The sequence below is a fragment of the Takifugu flavidus genome, chromosome 10, assembly GCF_003711565.1.
Source record: "Takifugu flavidus isolate HTHZ2018 chromosome 10, ASM371156v2, whole genome shotgun sequence".
Lineage (NCBI taxonomy): Eukaryota > Metazoa > Chordata > Actinopteri > Tetraodontiformes > Tetraodontidae > Takifugu > Takifugu flavidus.
The window spans coordinates 3,243,944-3,259,340 of NC_079529.1; the positions used below are offsets into that span (position 1 = coordinate 3,243,944).

The 15,397-nt window shown below is 46.3% G+C and overlaps 4 protein-coding genes across 8 annotated transcripts; all 4 read left to right on the plus strand.

Moving 5' to 3' along the window:
- The first annotated feature begins 347 nt into the window (after positions 1-347).
- Positions 348-3,906, plus strand: smpd5 (sphingomyelin phosphodiesterase 5). Of its 2 annotated transcripts, none has more exons than XM_057044705.1 (8): positions 348-600; positions 1,307-2,484; positions 2,571-2,646; positions 2,739-2,879; positions 2,971-3,060; positions 3,145-3,208; positions 3,293-3,452; positions 3,521-3,906. In XM_057044705.1, exons 2-8 carry the CDS (start codon positions 1,411-1,413, stop codon positions 3,623-3,625), a joined length of 1,710 nt encoding a protein of 569 aa, XP_056900685.1. In that variant the 5' UTR covers positions 348-600; positions 1,307-1,410; the 3' UTR covers positions 3,626-3,906. The 2 variants fall into 2 exon arrangements, with proteins under 2 accessions (XP_056900685.1, XP_056900686.1); XM_057044706.1 differs by having other exon boundaries at positions 354-469.
- Positions 3,907-4,207: 301 nt separating this feature from the next.
- On the plus strand, positions 4,208-5,816 carry malsu1 (mitochondrial assembly of ribosomal large subunit 1). Its single transcript, XM_057044716.1, has 4 exons — positions 4,208-4,573; positions 4,762-4,928; positions 5,007-5,088; positions 5,203-5,816. Exons 1-4 carry the CDS (start codon positions 4,288-4,290, stop codon positions 5,358-5,360), a joined length of 693 nt encoding a protein of 230 aa, XP_056900696.1. The 5' UTR covers positions 4,208-4,287; the 3' UTR covers positions 5,361-5,816.
- Positions 5,817-6,209: 393 nt separating this feature from the next.
- LOC130532237 (peptide YY-like) lies at positions 6,210-7,781 on the plus strand. The gene is made up of 4 exons (XM_057044717.1): positions 6,210-7,100; positions 7,225-7,398; positions 7,485-7,574; positions 7,661-7,781. Exons 1-4 carry the CDS (start codon positions 7,093-7,095, stop codon positions 7,683-7,685), a joined length of 297 nt encoding a protein of 98 aa, XP_056900697.1. The 5' UTR covers positions 6,210-7,092; the 3' UTR covers positions 7,686-7,781.
- Positions 7,782-8,700: 919 nt separating this feature from the next.
- Positions 8,701-15,371, plus strand: pals2a (protein associated with LIN7 2, MAGUK p55 family member a). 4 transcript variants are annotated; one of them, XM_057044711.1, is made up of 14 exons: positions 8,701-8,859; positions 10,098-10,157; positions 10,537-10,648; positions 10,881-10,981; positions 11,286-11,438; positions 11,917-12,066; positions 12,265-12,492; positions 13,102-13,233; positions 13,314-13,416; positions 13,506-13,574; positions 13,655-13,816; positions 13,890-14,092; positions 14,164-14,292; positions 14,369-15,371. In XM_057044711.1, exons 3-14 carry the CDS (start codon positions 10,618-10,620, stop codon positions 14,543-14,545), a joined length of 1,638 nt encoding a protein of 545 aa, XP_056900691.1. In that variant the 5' UTR covers positions 8,701-8,859; positions 10,098-10,157; positions 10,537-10,617; the 3' UTR covers positions 14,546-15,371. The 4 variants fall into 4 exon arrangements, with proteins under 4 accessions (XP_056900691.1, XP_056900687.1, XP_056900689.1 ...); XM_057044707.1 differs by having other exon boundaries at positions 8,702-8,859; positions 10,881-10,999; XM_057044709.1 differs by lacking the exon at positions 8,701-8,859 and adding an exon at positions 8,907-9,265 and having other exon boundaries at positions 10,881-10,999.
- The last annotated feature ends 26 nt before the right edge of the window (positions 15,372-15,397 follow it).

Genomic DNA, 15,397 nt, shown 5'->3' on the forward strand with positions numbered 1-15,397 from the left:
CTTCAACTCCTGATATCTCAAACTTCCTTTTTCTGTTGCAAAATGAAATAAAACTCACGTTCTATTGCTACTACTATTATTACTATTAGAGGAACAATGATAACATACAGGGCGATATAAAAACTACAAAAAACAATATTAACACACAAAAAGAAAACACTCGGAGAGCGCAGACCTTCATTTCCTTGGACTTATTAGCAACATTAATTAATGCCATTATAATTAGGAGCCTTTTAACTTATGTACAGGAAGAAAAAGCTACAACTGAAAAAGACATCTTCACTGCTCCATCTTTACGTTTTTGAACTCCATCGGATCAGAAAGTGATAAATTAGTGAGCCTCTTGGACTCCTGGTCGGTGCCATAAACGCGCCGCGTCGACGCGCAGACGGACGCCGCCATCGGGGCGTGGCTCAAGCGGGCAGCCCTGACGGAGAGCTGGGTGTTAATGCTGGGACCATCGGCTCAAGTGTGTACATTAGATAAAACTATGCGTTTCGCTTACACATGCACGTACGTCATAAACACGGGGGATAGTGACGCGCTGAGGGTTTCGTGTAGCATTACTTTAACCGGACCGTCCTGGTTTACGGCGCAAAGGTAAGATCAGATTTAAGCTAGCAACGACAGGTAAACGCTTCCATTTATGGATTCATTGGGTCTGAAAAGGTATAAGCAAGACAGAGGGGGTGTTCAAATGTCTGTGCCCTAATAGCAGGGAGGCATTATACTGCAGGATATTCCAACATTTATGTATCTTTCCGTAGGGATTTATTCAGTGGAGCGGTTAGCATACCTGCACTCGGCTGCAGCGACGCGCCTCCGCCAGTCGGAATTTACCTGTTTGAGTCAGGAAGTTCACACCCGAACACCTACACGGAGTTAAAAGACGTCTTCGTGTGTCTATTTATCAGGATGTGAAGGGGTCACTGAACATCCATCCTCCTCTTTAACCTGGCGTCGGTACGAGGAATGACTCGTTAAAGCGTAAATTCGCACTAAAATAGTTCATCATGGCTGCGAACTGAAATAAACTGTCTGTTTGTCCATGCAGATGTTGATAGTTGGATTAGGTTAAACCGTGTTCTTGTCCTTGCCCCCCTAAAAGTGATCATCAAGCATTGCGTAAGTTCACAATAAGCCAGGCTGATCCTCCTCTGACATCTGGCTGTGTTACATTCATGTCGGCTCAGCTGTCAAGTGCTCCATATTTAGCACAGCTGCATGAATGGATGTGCGAAGATAGTCATCAGCACAGGAAAGAACAGCGAATCAATAAATGTCTTCATTTTTTCTCCTGTCTCAGTGTCCAGTGGCATTAATGCAGGAGACACTGAAACCGGAATGAGGCAACAGCCGGAACCTCTGACGTTAATTCAGGCCGGCGTGTAGAGAAGCAGTGGAGCCACGATGGTGCTGCGGGCATCTCCATTTCCAAATGGGTTTGTGGCGGGCATCCATGCCATTGGATGGGCATTCATTTTACCGTGCTTCTGGTTTCTGGATCGTCTAATCGCCGTGTGCAAGTCCACCACTCAGGAGCGGACCCAGCGGATGGAGCAGGAATGCTATCTCCAGCCATTCAAGGTCTTTTTTGGTTCCATTACTTTCTTCATCCTTTTTCTGGCCACGGCTCCCTTGGCCTTCATCGGTTTTCTGCTGTGGGCGCCTCTGCAGGCCTGTCGCAGGCCCTTTTCCTACCATCGGGAAATGCCGCCCTCTCCACAGAAGGAGACACGTCGGGGCTTGGAGCTGGAAACGAGGGTGTCATTTGGATTTGCTACAGCCAACTTGTGTCTTTTGCCAGACAGCCTGGCTCGTTTCAACAACCTGGGACATACCCAACACAGGGCAACCATCATCGGCCAGCGCATCGCCCAGGGCGTGTGCAGACCGAATATTCGCATTTACGTTGACTCCCCCAGCAGCTGCGGAACTCTCAGTCCATCCGTCAGCACACTCCCCGCAGCCCAGCCCTCGGTGGGCGACCGTGCGGATACATCTGAGGTCCACTTTTCCACTCCAAAGCCCAGCGATCACGTGGTCCCTGTGCCCTGTGATAACACAGAGGAACCCTCGGTGGAGTCGTATTCCGTTTTCAATTCCAATCAGAATTCCAACCAGCAGGGCCACCGGAGCGCCCCCCGAGCTTTGCTGTCCCAGGGTCTCCGTCAGCAGGGCAGTGTACCCTGGGAAGTGTCCTCGCTCTTCCCAGCCAACGTGGACATGCTGTGCCTCGAAGAGGTGTTTGACAAGAGGGCAGCGAAGAAGCTCGCGCAAATACTGAAGCCCGTGTTTGGACACATACTGTATGATGTCGGCGTGTACGCTTGCCAGCCACCCTGCGGCTGCTCCCATTTCAAGTTCTTCAACAGTGGCTTGTTCTTAGCCAGCAGATTCCCGGTGCTGAACGCTCAGTACAACTTCTTTCCCAACAGCCGAGGGGAGGACGCACTGGCTGCCAAAGGTCTACTTGCTACTAAGGTATCCCCAGTATCAACACGGCTTCAGGCACTTTTGGAGTTGTTGTTGTGTTGTTGTCTTCCCATTAATTATGTTGAATTTCTCAGGTGCTTATTGGAGAGCATGGGAACAATAAAAAGGTGGTTGGTTATTTCAACTGCACACATCTTCATGCACCAGAGGGCAAGTTTGATCTTCTACAGGGTTCTGAATAGGAAGAGAACACAGACGGACAGTTGTGTGTGACAGTCTGTGTCTGGGGATCGTGCCCGTAGGTGAAGGCGAAGTGCGCTGCGAGCAGCTGGACATGGTGCTCAAGTGGATCGGCGATTTCCAGGCCGCTAATGCACAGCCTGAAGAGGAGGTCGCTTTCGATGTGCTCTGTGGGGATTTCAACTTTGACAACTGCTCACCCGGTTTGTCTTCGATGTCTTCATTTTAGTCGTTTTATCATTTTCTTATTGTTAAAGCAGTTTGGAACGTTAAAGTGTTGTTCTTCCTCTGTAGACGACATCAAGGAACAGAATCACCGCATTTTTGAAGAATACAGAGATCCTTGCCGAGCAGGCCCTGGAAGGGAAAAACCCTGGGTCATAGGTGTGCAGTTTTTACCATTTTGACCAGTCGATTATGCACACAATATAAATAAAGCCATTTAACTGGACATTTTGTTGGTTTCAGGCACTCTGCTGGACCAGCCCACACTGTATGAAGATGATGTTAACAATCCAGAAAGTCTTCAAAGGTGACACCACTCTTCCAAGGCAACGCACAGCCTTCATTCATTGTTACTGGAAGATTGACTCCACTTTTTCTGTGTCTTTTGTAGAACTTTGGAGAGCGAGGACCTGAGAAAGCTGTACATCTCCCATCCAATTCCAGCAAAAGATACCCCGTTGGTCTACCCAGAGGCTGACCAGCCGTGGATTGGACGTAGGATCGACTACATCCTGTACCGCGACAGCTCTGTTTCAAAACACTGCCGAACAGTAAGCGTGAGGTTTTAATCTCTTTGACTGTGTTTGAACTGTGATTAAAAACCTCTGTCTTGATTCAGGACATTGAAGAGGTGACTTTTATCACCCATCTGGCTGGCCTGACGGACCACATTCCTGTTGGCTTGAGACTGAATATAGTTTTCAACAATGAACGAGATGGATGAGACTTCAGTGAACTTTTAATCAAAGGGATCAAGATTTACCAAAAATACTTGAGATTTTACACAGGTGCTGTTCTTTCACCACCTTTTTTTGAAATGTTTGAAATTTACTGCCAGATCATGCTTTAAGATCAGTTATAGGAATGACCTTTTTTGTAAAAAAAATAATTTTTACCATGAGCTATTTTTATAGCTAATTTTTGATTTTAAAATGTACATATTTATCGGATTTTATACAACAAAAAAAACCACTTCCGATATAAATAAATACAGGTTAAATCTCCTTTGGTGTCTCTTGCTTGGAATTAACAGTAAACCTTAATTTTTTCCTCTTTGAAGGAAAATTACCTTTACCTTATCCTTTATTTTAATTTTGGGGTATGTCATCATTTGCAATATAGTTTTACTAAAGCCTAAAATTGATGTGCTAATTTATTAGGGATATCAAATAGACACATCAGAGGTTCTTGACTGATATGAACACAGCCTGTTGGCTATGCCAATGTGGCCTACAGGGGGTGCTATTTTTTGGGGGGGGCACAAATCCCACGAAGAAGTCGTGCCGACCAATCAAAATCCAATGTCAAGAAATACTTCCTGTTCTTAGACTACGGAGTTGTGGTTAGAATTCGGCTGCATAATTTTATAATGTTGAGATTTTTAAAATGTTGAATATTCTCAGTCATTGCAAAAAAGTTGCACCGTCGCTTTTACGGGCGCAGTTCACGTATTTTATAGGCGTCTGTCCGGCCGTTGCCGCTCGTGGTTACAGTCGGAGTTCGTTTCGAATATTGACGGCAAATGTTGTCTCCGGTCCGCGTTGTTGTCATGCACAAACCAGCGGCACCAAAAGATATCATTCAGAAAATTACACCGACAGCAGCATTTCAAACAGCAGTGTTGATGCCTTCCAGAAAGAATCACATGTGACGGACAATGACAGTAATCGGAGTAAGTAAAAAGATTCTTTTACATTCAGAGAATTTAAAAAAGAATCCCCCCCTTGAGTGGCAGCTGCTAGCCATGCTATTAAAAATGATCATGAAATTAAGCATTTTGCAGCACAAAACAAAATGACTGCTAAATAATGTGGGAAATGATTTGTGAACGATTATTATCCTGCCACCCCGTTTCTGTAGGCTCGTTCTCTCTCGATGTCCTGGTGTCCCTGCTGCGTCAGGAAAACGCTGTGGACATCTGTGTCATTAAAATCCCCGACAGCATCCTTTACACAGAGTATGTCATAGTTGTCAGTGGGATTTCAACAAGGCATCTCCAAGCAATGGCGCTTTATGCCGTCAAAGTGGTAAGAAATCATTCAGTTAAAATGTTCCCAATCTCTCTGTGCTGTCCAATTGTGAAATACATCGTTTTTCCCCCTCAGTACAAGTATTTTAAGAAAGAGAAAGAACGAAATGTCAAGATTGAAGGAAAGGAAACGGAGGACTGGATGTGCATCGACTTTGGTATGTGAATGTCAGGTTCTGCCCATGAGTGTCAGTAAAGTAATCTAAACCTTCTAAATAGATCTTGGAAGGAGTGTTGGTGTCTCTGCTCATGTACGTGTGTTTCTGTCTCAGGGAATATGGTCGTTCACTTCATGTTGCCAGAGACCAGAGAGTTATATGAACTGGAGAAGCTCTGGACCCTCCGTGGTTATGATGAACAGCTGAGGAAGATTCCTCCTGAGACATTGCCTGAAGACTTCATCTATGATGACCTGGAAGTCACCAAGTGACAACAGATAGACTTTGATATTCCAAATTTTTGATACAATTTCTGTCAGTGTAAGCAGGGGAAAAAAAAGATACCTGGTATGATATCTCTAATAAAGCACCTGAAGTATGTGTTAATGTAATAATACCGCTGACTTGCTATTAATCAAAAGATAGTTTGGATCAGCGCTAAAGTGTAAAATTAAGGTCCACGATTGGGGAATGTGGAGCATTTGGCAGGTAACATTTGAGAAAACATGCTGTAACCCAGTAGCCCTCGAAACTGAAATATCAGGATTTATCAGGATTCTTTCATGTGTGTAGGTTGTAGAGGGGTTTTTTTTTTGCTTGATTTTTCTTGGTGTTTCTGCGAGGAGTTCTCACGTGACCCTCGTTGGAAACGGCAGCAGGCTGCCAACTTTCTGCAGAGTGCTCTTCAAAAGAAAACGTTCCCATTAAAGTCATTTTACCAGTCAGGGGCTGCAGGACTCTTGTCCCCTTTGATCAAAGTGGAAAATGTACAGGTTGGAGGGGAAAATAATCCCACTTATTTGTGCAATTTTGGAAAATAACTGCTAGTTTTGCCAAAATTGTTCAGACTGTCTTAAAATAATTGTCAGTCAATAGCTGTGAAAAGGACTGAATCCCATTGTCTGTTCTATAAACAGTATTAATCTTTATGTTTCAAGCCAAAAGGAACATTAAAAAACTTGACTTGAATATTCTACTCAACACTGTCCTCTAAAAAGTCTTGATTTCATTCACATCATCCTTAAACAGCAGTTAAACACTTCCTGTTCCACGCCTCCACCAGGCCGGAGCGTCTCCATCGAAGACTCTTCCAGGGTTTAAAGTCTTGGTGCTAGATTCCGTGTTTGGTATTGTTTTATTTTTTAAATTCAACAACTTAAGGCTAGTTTTTCCATCCTGTCTTGGAAAGCTAAAGGAACCCGCCACAGAGCTTCCTTTGATCGGCTGAAAAAAAATCCATTTGAGTGAGAAGCTTTGAGAATAAACCTGAACGGCTGCCCCTTATTCACCCTGATTATTATTGCGTTATTGCCCCTCTGTGGTGGTCTGTTGAGGCAAAGTGATAAAACCTCCCGTGTCAGAGTAATGACAAAAACAAGTGCATGTCGGTTTAATGTGATGCCAGACGGCCTTCAAGTTGCCACCTTGAGCCTGTTATGGAGATTTGGAGCCCTTGCTGCGACGCATAAATGCTCCGGGACGGTTCTTCTGTGCCAGAATGTGGAACCACCAACGCTTTGCTCCATTTCTCTCTCCATCTAATGACACCCAAACACGCTGGGTTGGCCTTCTGAACTTTCACCCTTTTCTAACTCCATGTTCTGTAAATAAAAGCACTAATTTACTGCCTTCCCCTGTGTGCGATAGGCAGTTTCTGAGGATATTTAGATGAAATGGAAGGGGGGGTTACAGAGCTGGAGAAGCACCTGCCAAATATCCGAGTGCAGGTTATGCTAATAAACATAAAACATGTCTGCCCCTGAGCTAGATGATTAACATTGATGCTCTGATACCACACAAGTGCTAATATAGCTTAATAACTCTGCTTATTTCACTGGCTGCTCTTCCACGAGTAACAAACGAGGCAGCAGATATTTCTCCAGAGCGCCCTAAAAGTTAATTTCCCCCCCTCCCCTCCTGACAGACTATAAAACACAGGCAATGTTGGGAATCTGACAGTTGGGCTTTGATCAGCGAGAAAAGGACGCTTGTTTCCAGGGTTGAATGATAATGTGAGTATTTCTGATGTAAATAACAGAGGCTGAATGCTTTGCTGTGAAACTCCTGCTCGGCAGGTGTGGACTTGGCTCACTGCTGAGTGTTTCCCTGCTGTTTATGCTTTCCCTGTGATTCCAGGAGTCGCTCTGTCGCTGCAGCCTTGCTGACTCTTTGCCTTCTGGCTTGCGCTCCCTCTGGAACAGATGCATATCCATCCAAGCCTGCAAGTCCCCGGGAAGACGCGCCCCCTGAGGAGCTGGCCAAATACTACTCTGCCCTGAGGCACTACATCAACCTGATTACCAGACAGAGGTTCGTCGGGCTCCAGGGGGCTTTTGGGAATTGGGGAGATGAAATTCTTGCCGAAGGGTGTGTGATGCTTGTGTGTTTTGATGCAGGTATGGAAAGAGAGATATTCCAGATTCTGTGTTCACGGACATGCTGATGAGGGAGAGCACAGAGAGCATCCCCAGATCAAACTCCATCAGGTAAATCCTGTTTTCTGTGCTCATCTTATGTGTATATTAATATAGTGTTCTTTTTTAAATTAGTTGACTCTACGCTTCTGTTTTAGATATGATGAGCTGCCCCTGTGGTGATGTTGCTGAAGCTGTTGCCACACACTGAAGCTGGATTTGCCACTCAATCCACATCATGCATGCTGTGCAAAATAAACACATTAAATTGCAAACTAACCTGGAACTGTGTGCACTGATTCCACCTTCAGTCATTTTTCATCACGCCTTTTATTTGTTGACCGAGCAGCTATGACACTGAGGGGAACGGCGCCCTCTGCGGGTAAAATATAGTAACGACTCTAAAAATCCCTCAATTTAAATCAGTTCTTTTATTTCACAAACCAGATTTGTTGCTATAGACTATTAATTTAATGTAAACTGATCCTAGCGTGCACTTGTCATGATGTCATGTTATATCCCGAGCGTTAAAATGCTCATGCACCTGTCTGAAAACAGATTAGCAGTTTAATCCTGTTAAGTGACCTGGATACATCAAAAGAAAATGCCTTAACTAGAATGGTAAACTCTGCTCAGGCTGCTGGATCTCTGTGAATCCTAGAAGATCTGGATTTCTTTTTTTTTAAAGGGAAAAAAAACCCTCCAAACAATATTTGATGAATGGATCATTGTTCTATCGTTCTTGCTCGTGGAGAAATAGTTTCACCGGAATGTATTTGATGGGCTGAAATATGTGTAGCATGTTTTGTCCTGAGGTGAGTATTTATAAATTCAAACATAAGCATGTTTGGCTAATTCTAATTTTCGCCTGTAGAGTACTTGGTAACGAGAAAACAGAGAATTACAATACTGACAAGACTGATCTGCTTATTTTCTTATCTGGTTCTCCTTCTATCTCCGTTTGAAAACTTTTGTTTTTTCCTATAACTAAATACAGAATATTTACCTGCATTAATATTCATGAGTATTTGCAGCAGCCAGATAGGAGCTGACTGGAAAATCATAGACTTGCAGATGCTGTGCAAACATAGATGCTATTTGATGCGTTTCTCGAGGGTGTTTTGGGTGTCGCTAAAAGAGATTTTTACCATTTATTGGGAAGGTGTGTGCAGAATAAACACGTTGGTTGTGGGTTTCAGTAGAACAGAGGCTGTGGGTGTCGGGTGGGGGCTGAGGGAAGGGGCGCAGCTTCACCAGAGATGAACGAACAAGTTACTATTGCGTAAGTGTTCCGCAATCTAGGACACTAAAATGAGATGAAGAATGGAAGCCTGACTGGATGATACCGAGCGATCGGGTAGGAGGTCATTCATTCATTTCATAATAAAAATGATCGCAATCGGAGCCTCCACTTTCTTGATTACAAGCACTCGTACAGCTAATGTTCGCTAACGCGAGTCCGTTTATTTGATGCTAACTACTGTTACCGAAGGTGGGGCGAATGAAAGGAACTTTTACAGGTGGCGTCGGCTCGGAAAACCACTTGGTTTATTGCGTTAGTTTATGGCAAAGGCAAGGTCAGACGTGAGAGACATAATGTGTTAGAACATGCTATGTTTGCTGGTAACATTAGCCATGCTAGCTAGTCTGCGTGATACACAAATTAGCTATTAGCACGAAACTTTGAATGGGACGGATACGGGCGGAATTAACATTTAAAAGGACTTGGAAGTATCCAGCTATTCCGCAACCTAATCCACACGGTAACCCACCATCATGCGGCGGTCATATTTAACGTTTAGTCGTATTAATTAGCTTGTATTGACTTGTGTCCTGAACAGTTACTTCACATTCGGTCGTGTCACGTGTCCAGTGCGCGTGTGGCTTGACATCAGCAGGCAGCGTGTTTCTGACATTCGTGGAGTCTGATATTGATTTAACTTCACTTCGTGATCGTTTGGTGTTCTTCCGTGCAAAGAGAACCAGTTTCTGGGGTTCTCTTGCTAATCTACACCGCGGCGCGGCGCCTCTTCCCGGGATCGTTTGGTAAATCTCTGGGGTGCAGCTGTCCTGTGGTCGGTAAAAGTGTTACCTTATTTTAAAAAACACACCCGATCTTTTGGAAAGTTGACATTCAAGAGGATAAAGAGAAGTCTTTATAACACATGCACACAAAGGCTCAGAATCCCGCACCTTAATTTCAGGTTTCAAATAATCAAACGCGTTTTAAAGGACGTGACGCGGATCTTTTCCTCCAGTTTGGGAGCTTGATGGTGCCAACAAAGAGTACAGTGACTTTTGTTTTAATGTCAATGTGTCTTGCTAAAGAGGCTCCTTTTTATAAATAGCAAAAAGTCATTTTAATTCCAAACATTGCAAACCTGTTATTGATGCATTGCAGCTTGCAAACATGAACTCGGTCTTCCTCTCCCGAGGTTGCCTCACTATAAGATTTCAGTGTTGCAACATTTGTTCATTTCCACCCAAATGAGTGTGTTTAACATGAAGCTTTCAGCTCTTTAAGTTACATTTGATGCATGTCACCAGACCAGAGTATCTATTTTAACCCCAACTCTTTTGTTTTGTCCCGTGCAGAGTTCAGACGAGCGTAGAAAACCCGGGGCTCTGCGTGCACCCATGATTTGACCAGAGTTGGTGAGCGTCTCCTTTGTTCTTGCTGTTTGGAACAAATTGTGTTCAGATTTGCATCTGTTTGTAACAGGTGCCAGTTTACACTCGCAGCAGGTTACATGCAATCAAACGATTGAGCCGGTGCTTCTGTTTGTCCACCTAATGAAAGCTCCAAAGCTCCCAGAGGGCCGTTCTTCCAGCATGTTTGGAGATCATGTTTGCACAGAGGTCCACAGGAGTGTTTGCGTGCTTGTGTGTGTGCACGGCTGGCACAGCCTCTGGCAGAAGAATGGGAGACTCATGTTTTGTCCCTGAAAGGTCCTCTTTGTCGCTCAGTGGGCCCCAGTGCTCACACGTGCACCAAGCTTTCGTTTTTACGTCTCTTTTTTGTCTGTTCTCGCAGGAAAGAGCCGTTTTCAGGGTTGTCCTGTCCTCCTGTCCTCCTGGGAGACTTTCGCCGTCCTCATCTGAAGCCGTATTAAACATGATGGTGGCCAATGCAACGCCGGGCACAGGTGAGCCCTAATGAGCCCGTGCGCTGCACGTGGGGGGGTTCAGGGTTTGTGACGGTGTGTGTTATCCTTATCAAAATCTTTATTGTTCAGCTTTCACCTGTTATTCTCACTTCATAAATGCTTTAATTGTCGACAGGTACCTGATTCATTTCTGCTGTCGTCTCCTCTGTTGAACTTCCTGATAAACATGATTTCCTCTGTAAATCCCTGACTTATTTTTTCTTTATTAAAGCCATGCAGCAGGTGTTGGACAACCTGAAGGAATTGCCATCGGGCACCGAGGCCAAAGACATCGACCTGATCTTCCTCAGAGGCATCATTGAGAGCCCTGTCGTACGTTCTCTTGCTAAGGCACGATCCTGCTCACAGTATTCCACAACCGTCCAGTCCAGTTATTTAGTCACGGAGCTCTGGTTAAACCACAGAGACGGAACAAACGTCTCCGCGAGAGAGTCAGGGTCATGACCGTCACGATTTTGCAGCATGTGATGCCTTAAAAATGATAAAATGATATTAGATGCCGTCAGGACGACATAAAGAAATATTTAAAATAAGGGAAGCCGGTTGAGATTGAGGTTCTAGTTTCTATAGGAAAACGTTACGCCACTTCTGACACTATCAATGTTCCCGTCTGTAGGCCCACGAGCGTCTGGAGGAGGTAAAGCTACAAGCGGTGCGCAACAACAACGTCCAGCTGGTGACCGAGGTCTTGGATTCCCTCAACAACCTGTCGGGAAAAGACACCGCAGCTGCCGAGCTCGCCGGGATCCTCCAAGAGCCTCACTTTAAGGTCATTCTGAAGCTCTCTTTAGATTTCATCCTGACTTTAAGGGTTCCGAGCGGCCTGCAGGACGGTCAGGCTGACTTTCTTGATGATCCGTTCGTGGGAGTGCATGTCAAAGGGGTTTGTGGCTGATCGCCTCTGGAAGACGGAGAGCACGGGAGGTCAGGCAGCCCTGCTCCCTCACGCTCACGCTCACGCTCACGCACACGCCCACGCTGCAGCTCGGGGCGGGTTATGCTCCCCTGCTCCAATAGCTGTCTAAAGTTATGTTGGGGGAGGTTGCACTGGAGAAATACTGTGTCAGGAAACCTTCCATGTGCTGATTGGATTCCGTGGCTATTGGAAACGGGGCGCAGGCAGATTTAGCTTCTCTGGATATCAGAAATGCACCCTTTGATGAGGAATTGTGGGTAATGCGGCGTCGCCTTCGTTCATGTCGTTGATCCTTTCCAGCTGTGACACTTTCTCTCCTTTTTGCCGTCAGGCGCTGATAGAGGCTCACGACCTCGTGGCTGCGAAGTGTTATGAAAGTCCGCTGCCCGCGGTGAACAGCGACGCCCCGGCGACGACTGCGCTCATGCCCGCCGACGCCATCAGGATGATTGGCATCCAGAAGAGGGCGGGGGAGCCTCTGGTATGTTGGCAACACGTCTGTTTACGACGTGACGAAGTGCTCGGCGCCACTTTATTGGTCGTCTTTATGACAGAGCGCCTCACTTTTATTAACTCAACTCGGGTTTGTTCGGTCCTGTCAGCAGAGACGGGCCATCTCCGTCACATGGAGCCCCCGCCCTCCCCCCGCGTGATGAAAGTGACATTTGCCCTCTTTCAGGGGGTGACGTTCCGCACGGAGAGGGGAGAAATGGTGATCACGCGGATCCTGCACGGCAGCTCCATCGACCGGCAGGGCATGCTGCACGTCGGCGACATCATCCGCGAAGTGAACGGCCGCGAGGTCGGGAGCGACCCCCACCACCTCCAGGAGCTGCTGAGGGACTGCAGCGGCAGCATCACGCTGAAGGTGCTGCCCAGCTACAGGGACGCCCCGGCGCCTCCACAGGTGAGTGGGCGGGGCTCTCAAACACCCGTGGGGCGGCTCTGATCCGCAGGAGGAGGAATGAGACGGTATTTTCGCCGCCTGACCTGCGTGAGCCCAGAATGCCAGGCTTTTGAAAATGGAGCAGGGATGGGGTCTATTAATAACACCCCACACACGATCTGGAACACGCAGCCCTCTGTTGACCGGAGCATCCCCCACGCTCCTCCTTACAGTAGCGCGCTGGCGCCGCAGCTGACGCGGAGCAGCATGTATGTCAGATGCTGACCTTTGGTCCAGAGAGCTTCAGATGGTCGCACTCCTCCGCCCAGTTCTCTGCCCGTCACACGTCGTGAAGCTGGATTCAAAGCTGAACCGCTCACACACTCAAATTCGTCAACTTTCTAAAACGCAACTGTTAATCTTTTACTGGCTCGTGGTGTCGGGACAGGAAATGAGGGGAAATGAGAGCGTTGCGTAACAGAAACATCCCATAAAACAGGAACTTCTACTGTTCTGCAAGCGTTGTGAAAGTGCAACTTTTTGTCCTGCGGTTGTCAGTCCAGTGTTGGATCTGATAATAGATGAGATGTTCATGGGTGCATGTTCTGATATCTTGTTTTGATTTTTCAGGCCTATCTGAAGTCACACTTCAACTATAATCCAAACACAGACAACTTGATTCCCTGTAAAGAGGCGGGACTGGCCTTTTCCAAGGGGGACATCCTCCAAGTAGTGAACAAGGAGGACTCCAACTGGTGGCAGGTGAGGAGGTGCATGTTGTCGGTGCAGTTTGGGAAAAATGGATCAGCTGTTTCCTGACAACTGTTTTGGCTTTTGCACAGGCACGCAAAGTCATCGGCGGAACCACTGGTCTTATCCCCAGTCAGTTCTTGGAGGAGAAGAGGAAGGCTTTTGTGAGAAGAGACTGGGATAATTCTGGTGCAGGTCAGTGCACGTTTGTTGGTCCACGCTCCTCGTTAGGTGTACTCATCCCTATAGCGCCCCCACGTGGTAACCATGTTTATTAAATACAGGGATTCTGTGTGGAACCAAAACTATGAAGAAAAGGAAGAAAATGATGTACCTGACTTCAAAAAATGCAGGTTTGTGTCTTTTCTTTATTTAGCTTTAAGAATCCAAATGAAGACACGTTCCTCATCAATCTTTCGCATCACCTGAACAGAATTTGACCGTTACGAGCTGCAGATCTACGAAGAGGTGGCCAAAATGCCGCCGTTTCAGAGGAAAACGCTGGTTCTGATTGGGGCTCAGGGGGTCGGTAGGAGAAGCTTGAAGAATAGACTTATTTTCATGAACCCACTGCGATACGGAACCACGGTGCCATGTGAGTACACACCACGGCAGGCCCGCGTCATTACTGTTAACAAACTGACGGGTTTCTCACGTTCCCTCCCCAGTCACGTCTCGCCGGCCGAGGGAAGAGGAGCGGGACGGTCAGAACTACTGCTTTGTTACGCGGGAAGAGATGGAAAAGGATATCAAGGAGGGCCGGTACTTGGAGCATGGAGAGTACGACGGCAACCTTTACGGCACCAAGATGGACTCCATCCACGAGGTGGTGGATGCTGGCCGCACCTGCATCCTGGACGTCAACCCTCAGGTCTGATGGAAACGCTCACGCTGTGGAATTCCTTCTGATCTTTTGCTCTTCACGGTGTGTGTCCTCCTCAGGCCCTGAAGGTGTTGAAGACTGCTGAGTTTATGCCATTTGTGGTGTTTATCGCTGCTCCTGAGCTGGACACTCTAAGAGCTATGCACAAAGCCGTGGTAGACGCCGGGCTCACAACCAAGCTCCTCACGGTATGACGCTATTAACCTTTCGCCGCTCGGGTCTGTCTGGTCTCGGTAATGCTCAAAATGTCCTTCCTCTCCATAGGAAAATGACCTGAAGAAGACTGTGGACGAGAGCGCCAGGATCCGCAGGGCCTACAGCCACTACTTCGACCTGACTATTGTCAATGACAACCTGGACAAGGCCTTCGACAAGCTGCAGGAGGCCGTGGAACAATTGCTCACGGAGCCGCAGTGGGTCCCCGTCAGCTGGGTCTACTGACGCTCTACCTTCAAACGGACAGAGGAGCCCAGTGGCCTCGGATCAAAAGCAGACATCCAAAGGGAAGGAGGATTCGGTGCCGTACCTCCACCCCTCCAAACCGTCGGACGTCAACCCTGTGTGAATTTGGGTCTTGCACGAAAACTGCGTCACCTTGATCTGAACTGTCAGATTTTCTTTCTAGCACACTATGCAACTCGCAACACACAGGAAGTGTACTTATTTATTGGCAAAAACAACTTAGTTTTTAATACTCTGTTCATGTGGATTTGAAGGAAAGTACGGCCCGGGCGTGGGCGTGTTTTAAAAGCAGACGCGGCTTTTGTCATGTTTAATTTTTAGGGTACAGTATTTATTCTTCAGAAACGAGGGCTTACTCATGGAAAAGAACAATACCTCAGTGTCACGGTTTACAGTGCAGATGCCAGTTGTTCATCTCATGTCATCACTATAGCAACTAGAATCTCATTCATATAGAATGTCACGTTTGAGAGCTTTTCCCTCCTTAGGACTGTAGTTAAGCCTTTACCATATTAACTGGAACTATGCCAGAATGCCAGTCTCTGTACAGAAGGAAAAATGACTAGAATTAACCGAGGATGTCTCGTTTCATTAAGCACATTATCTGTCTCATCTGTCTGCTGGGCCTGTCTATACGGTGCTGTGTTTCTTTGGAAGAACAAAAAACAAACGAATCCCTTTTGATGTGACATTACTAGAAACATAACCGTTTTAAAGAAGGTTCAGATGGACCTAAAAATATATATTTTACATTATTTCAGAAACCGGGTGTTTTCAAGATGTCATTAAACAATTTGTTTTCTAATGGTTGATGCCAATTTTTTTTTTTTT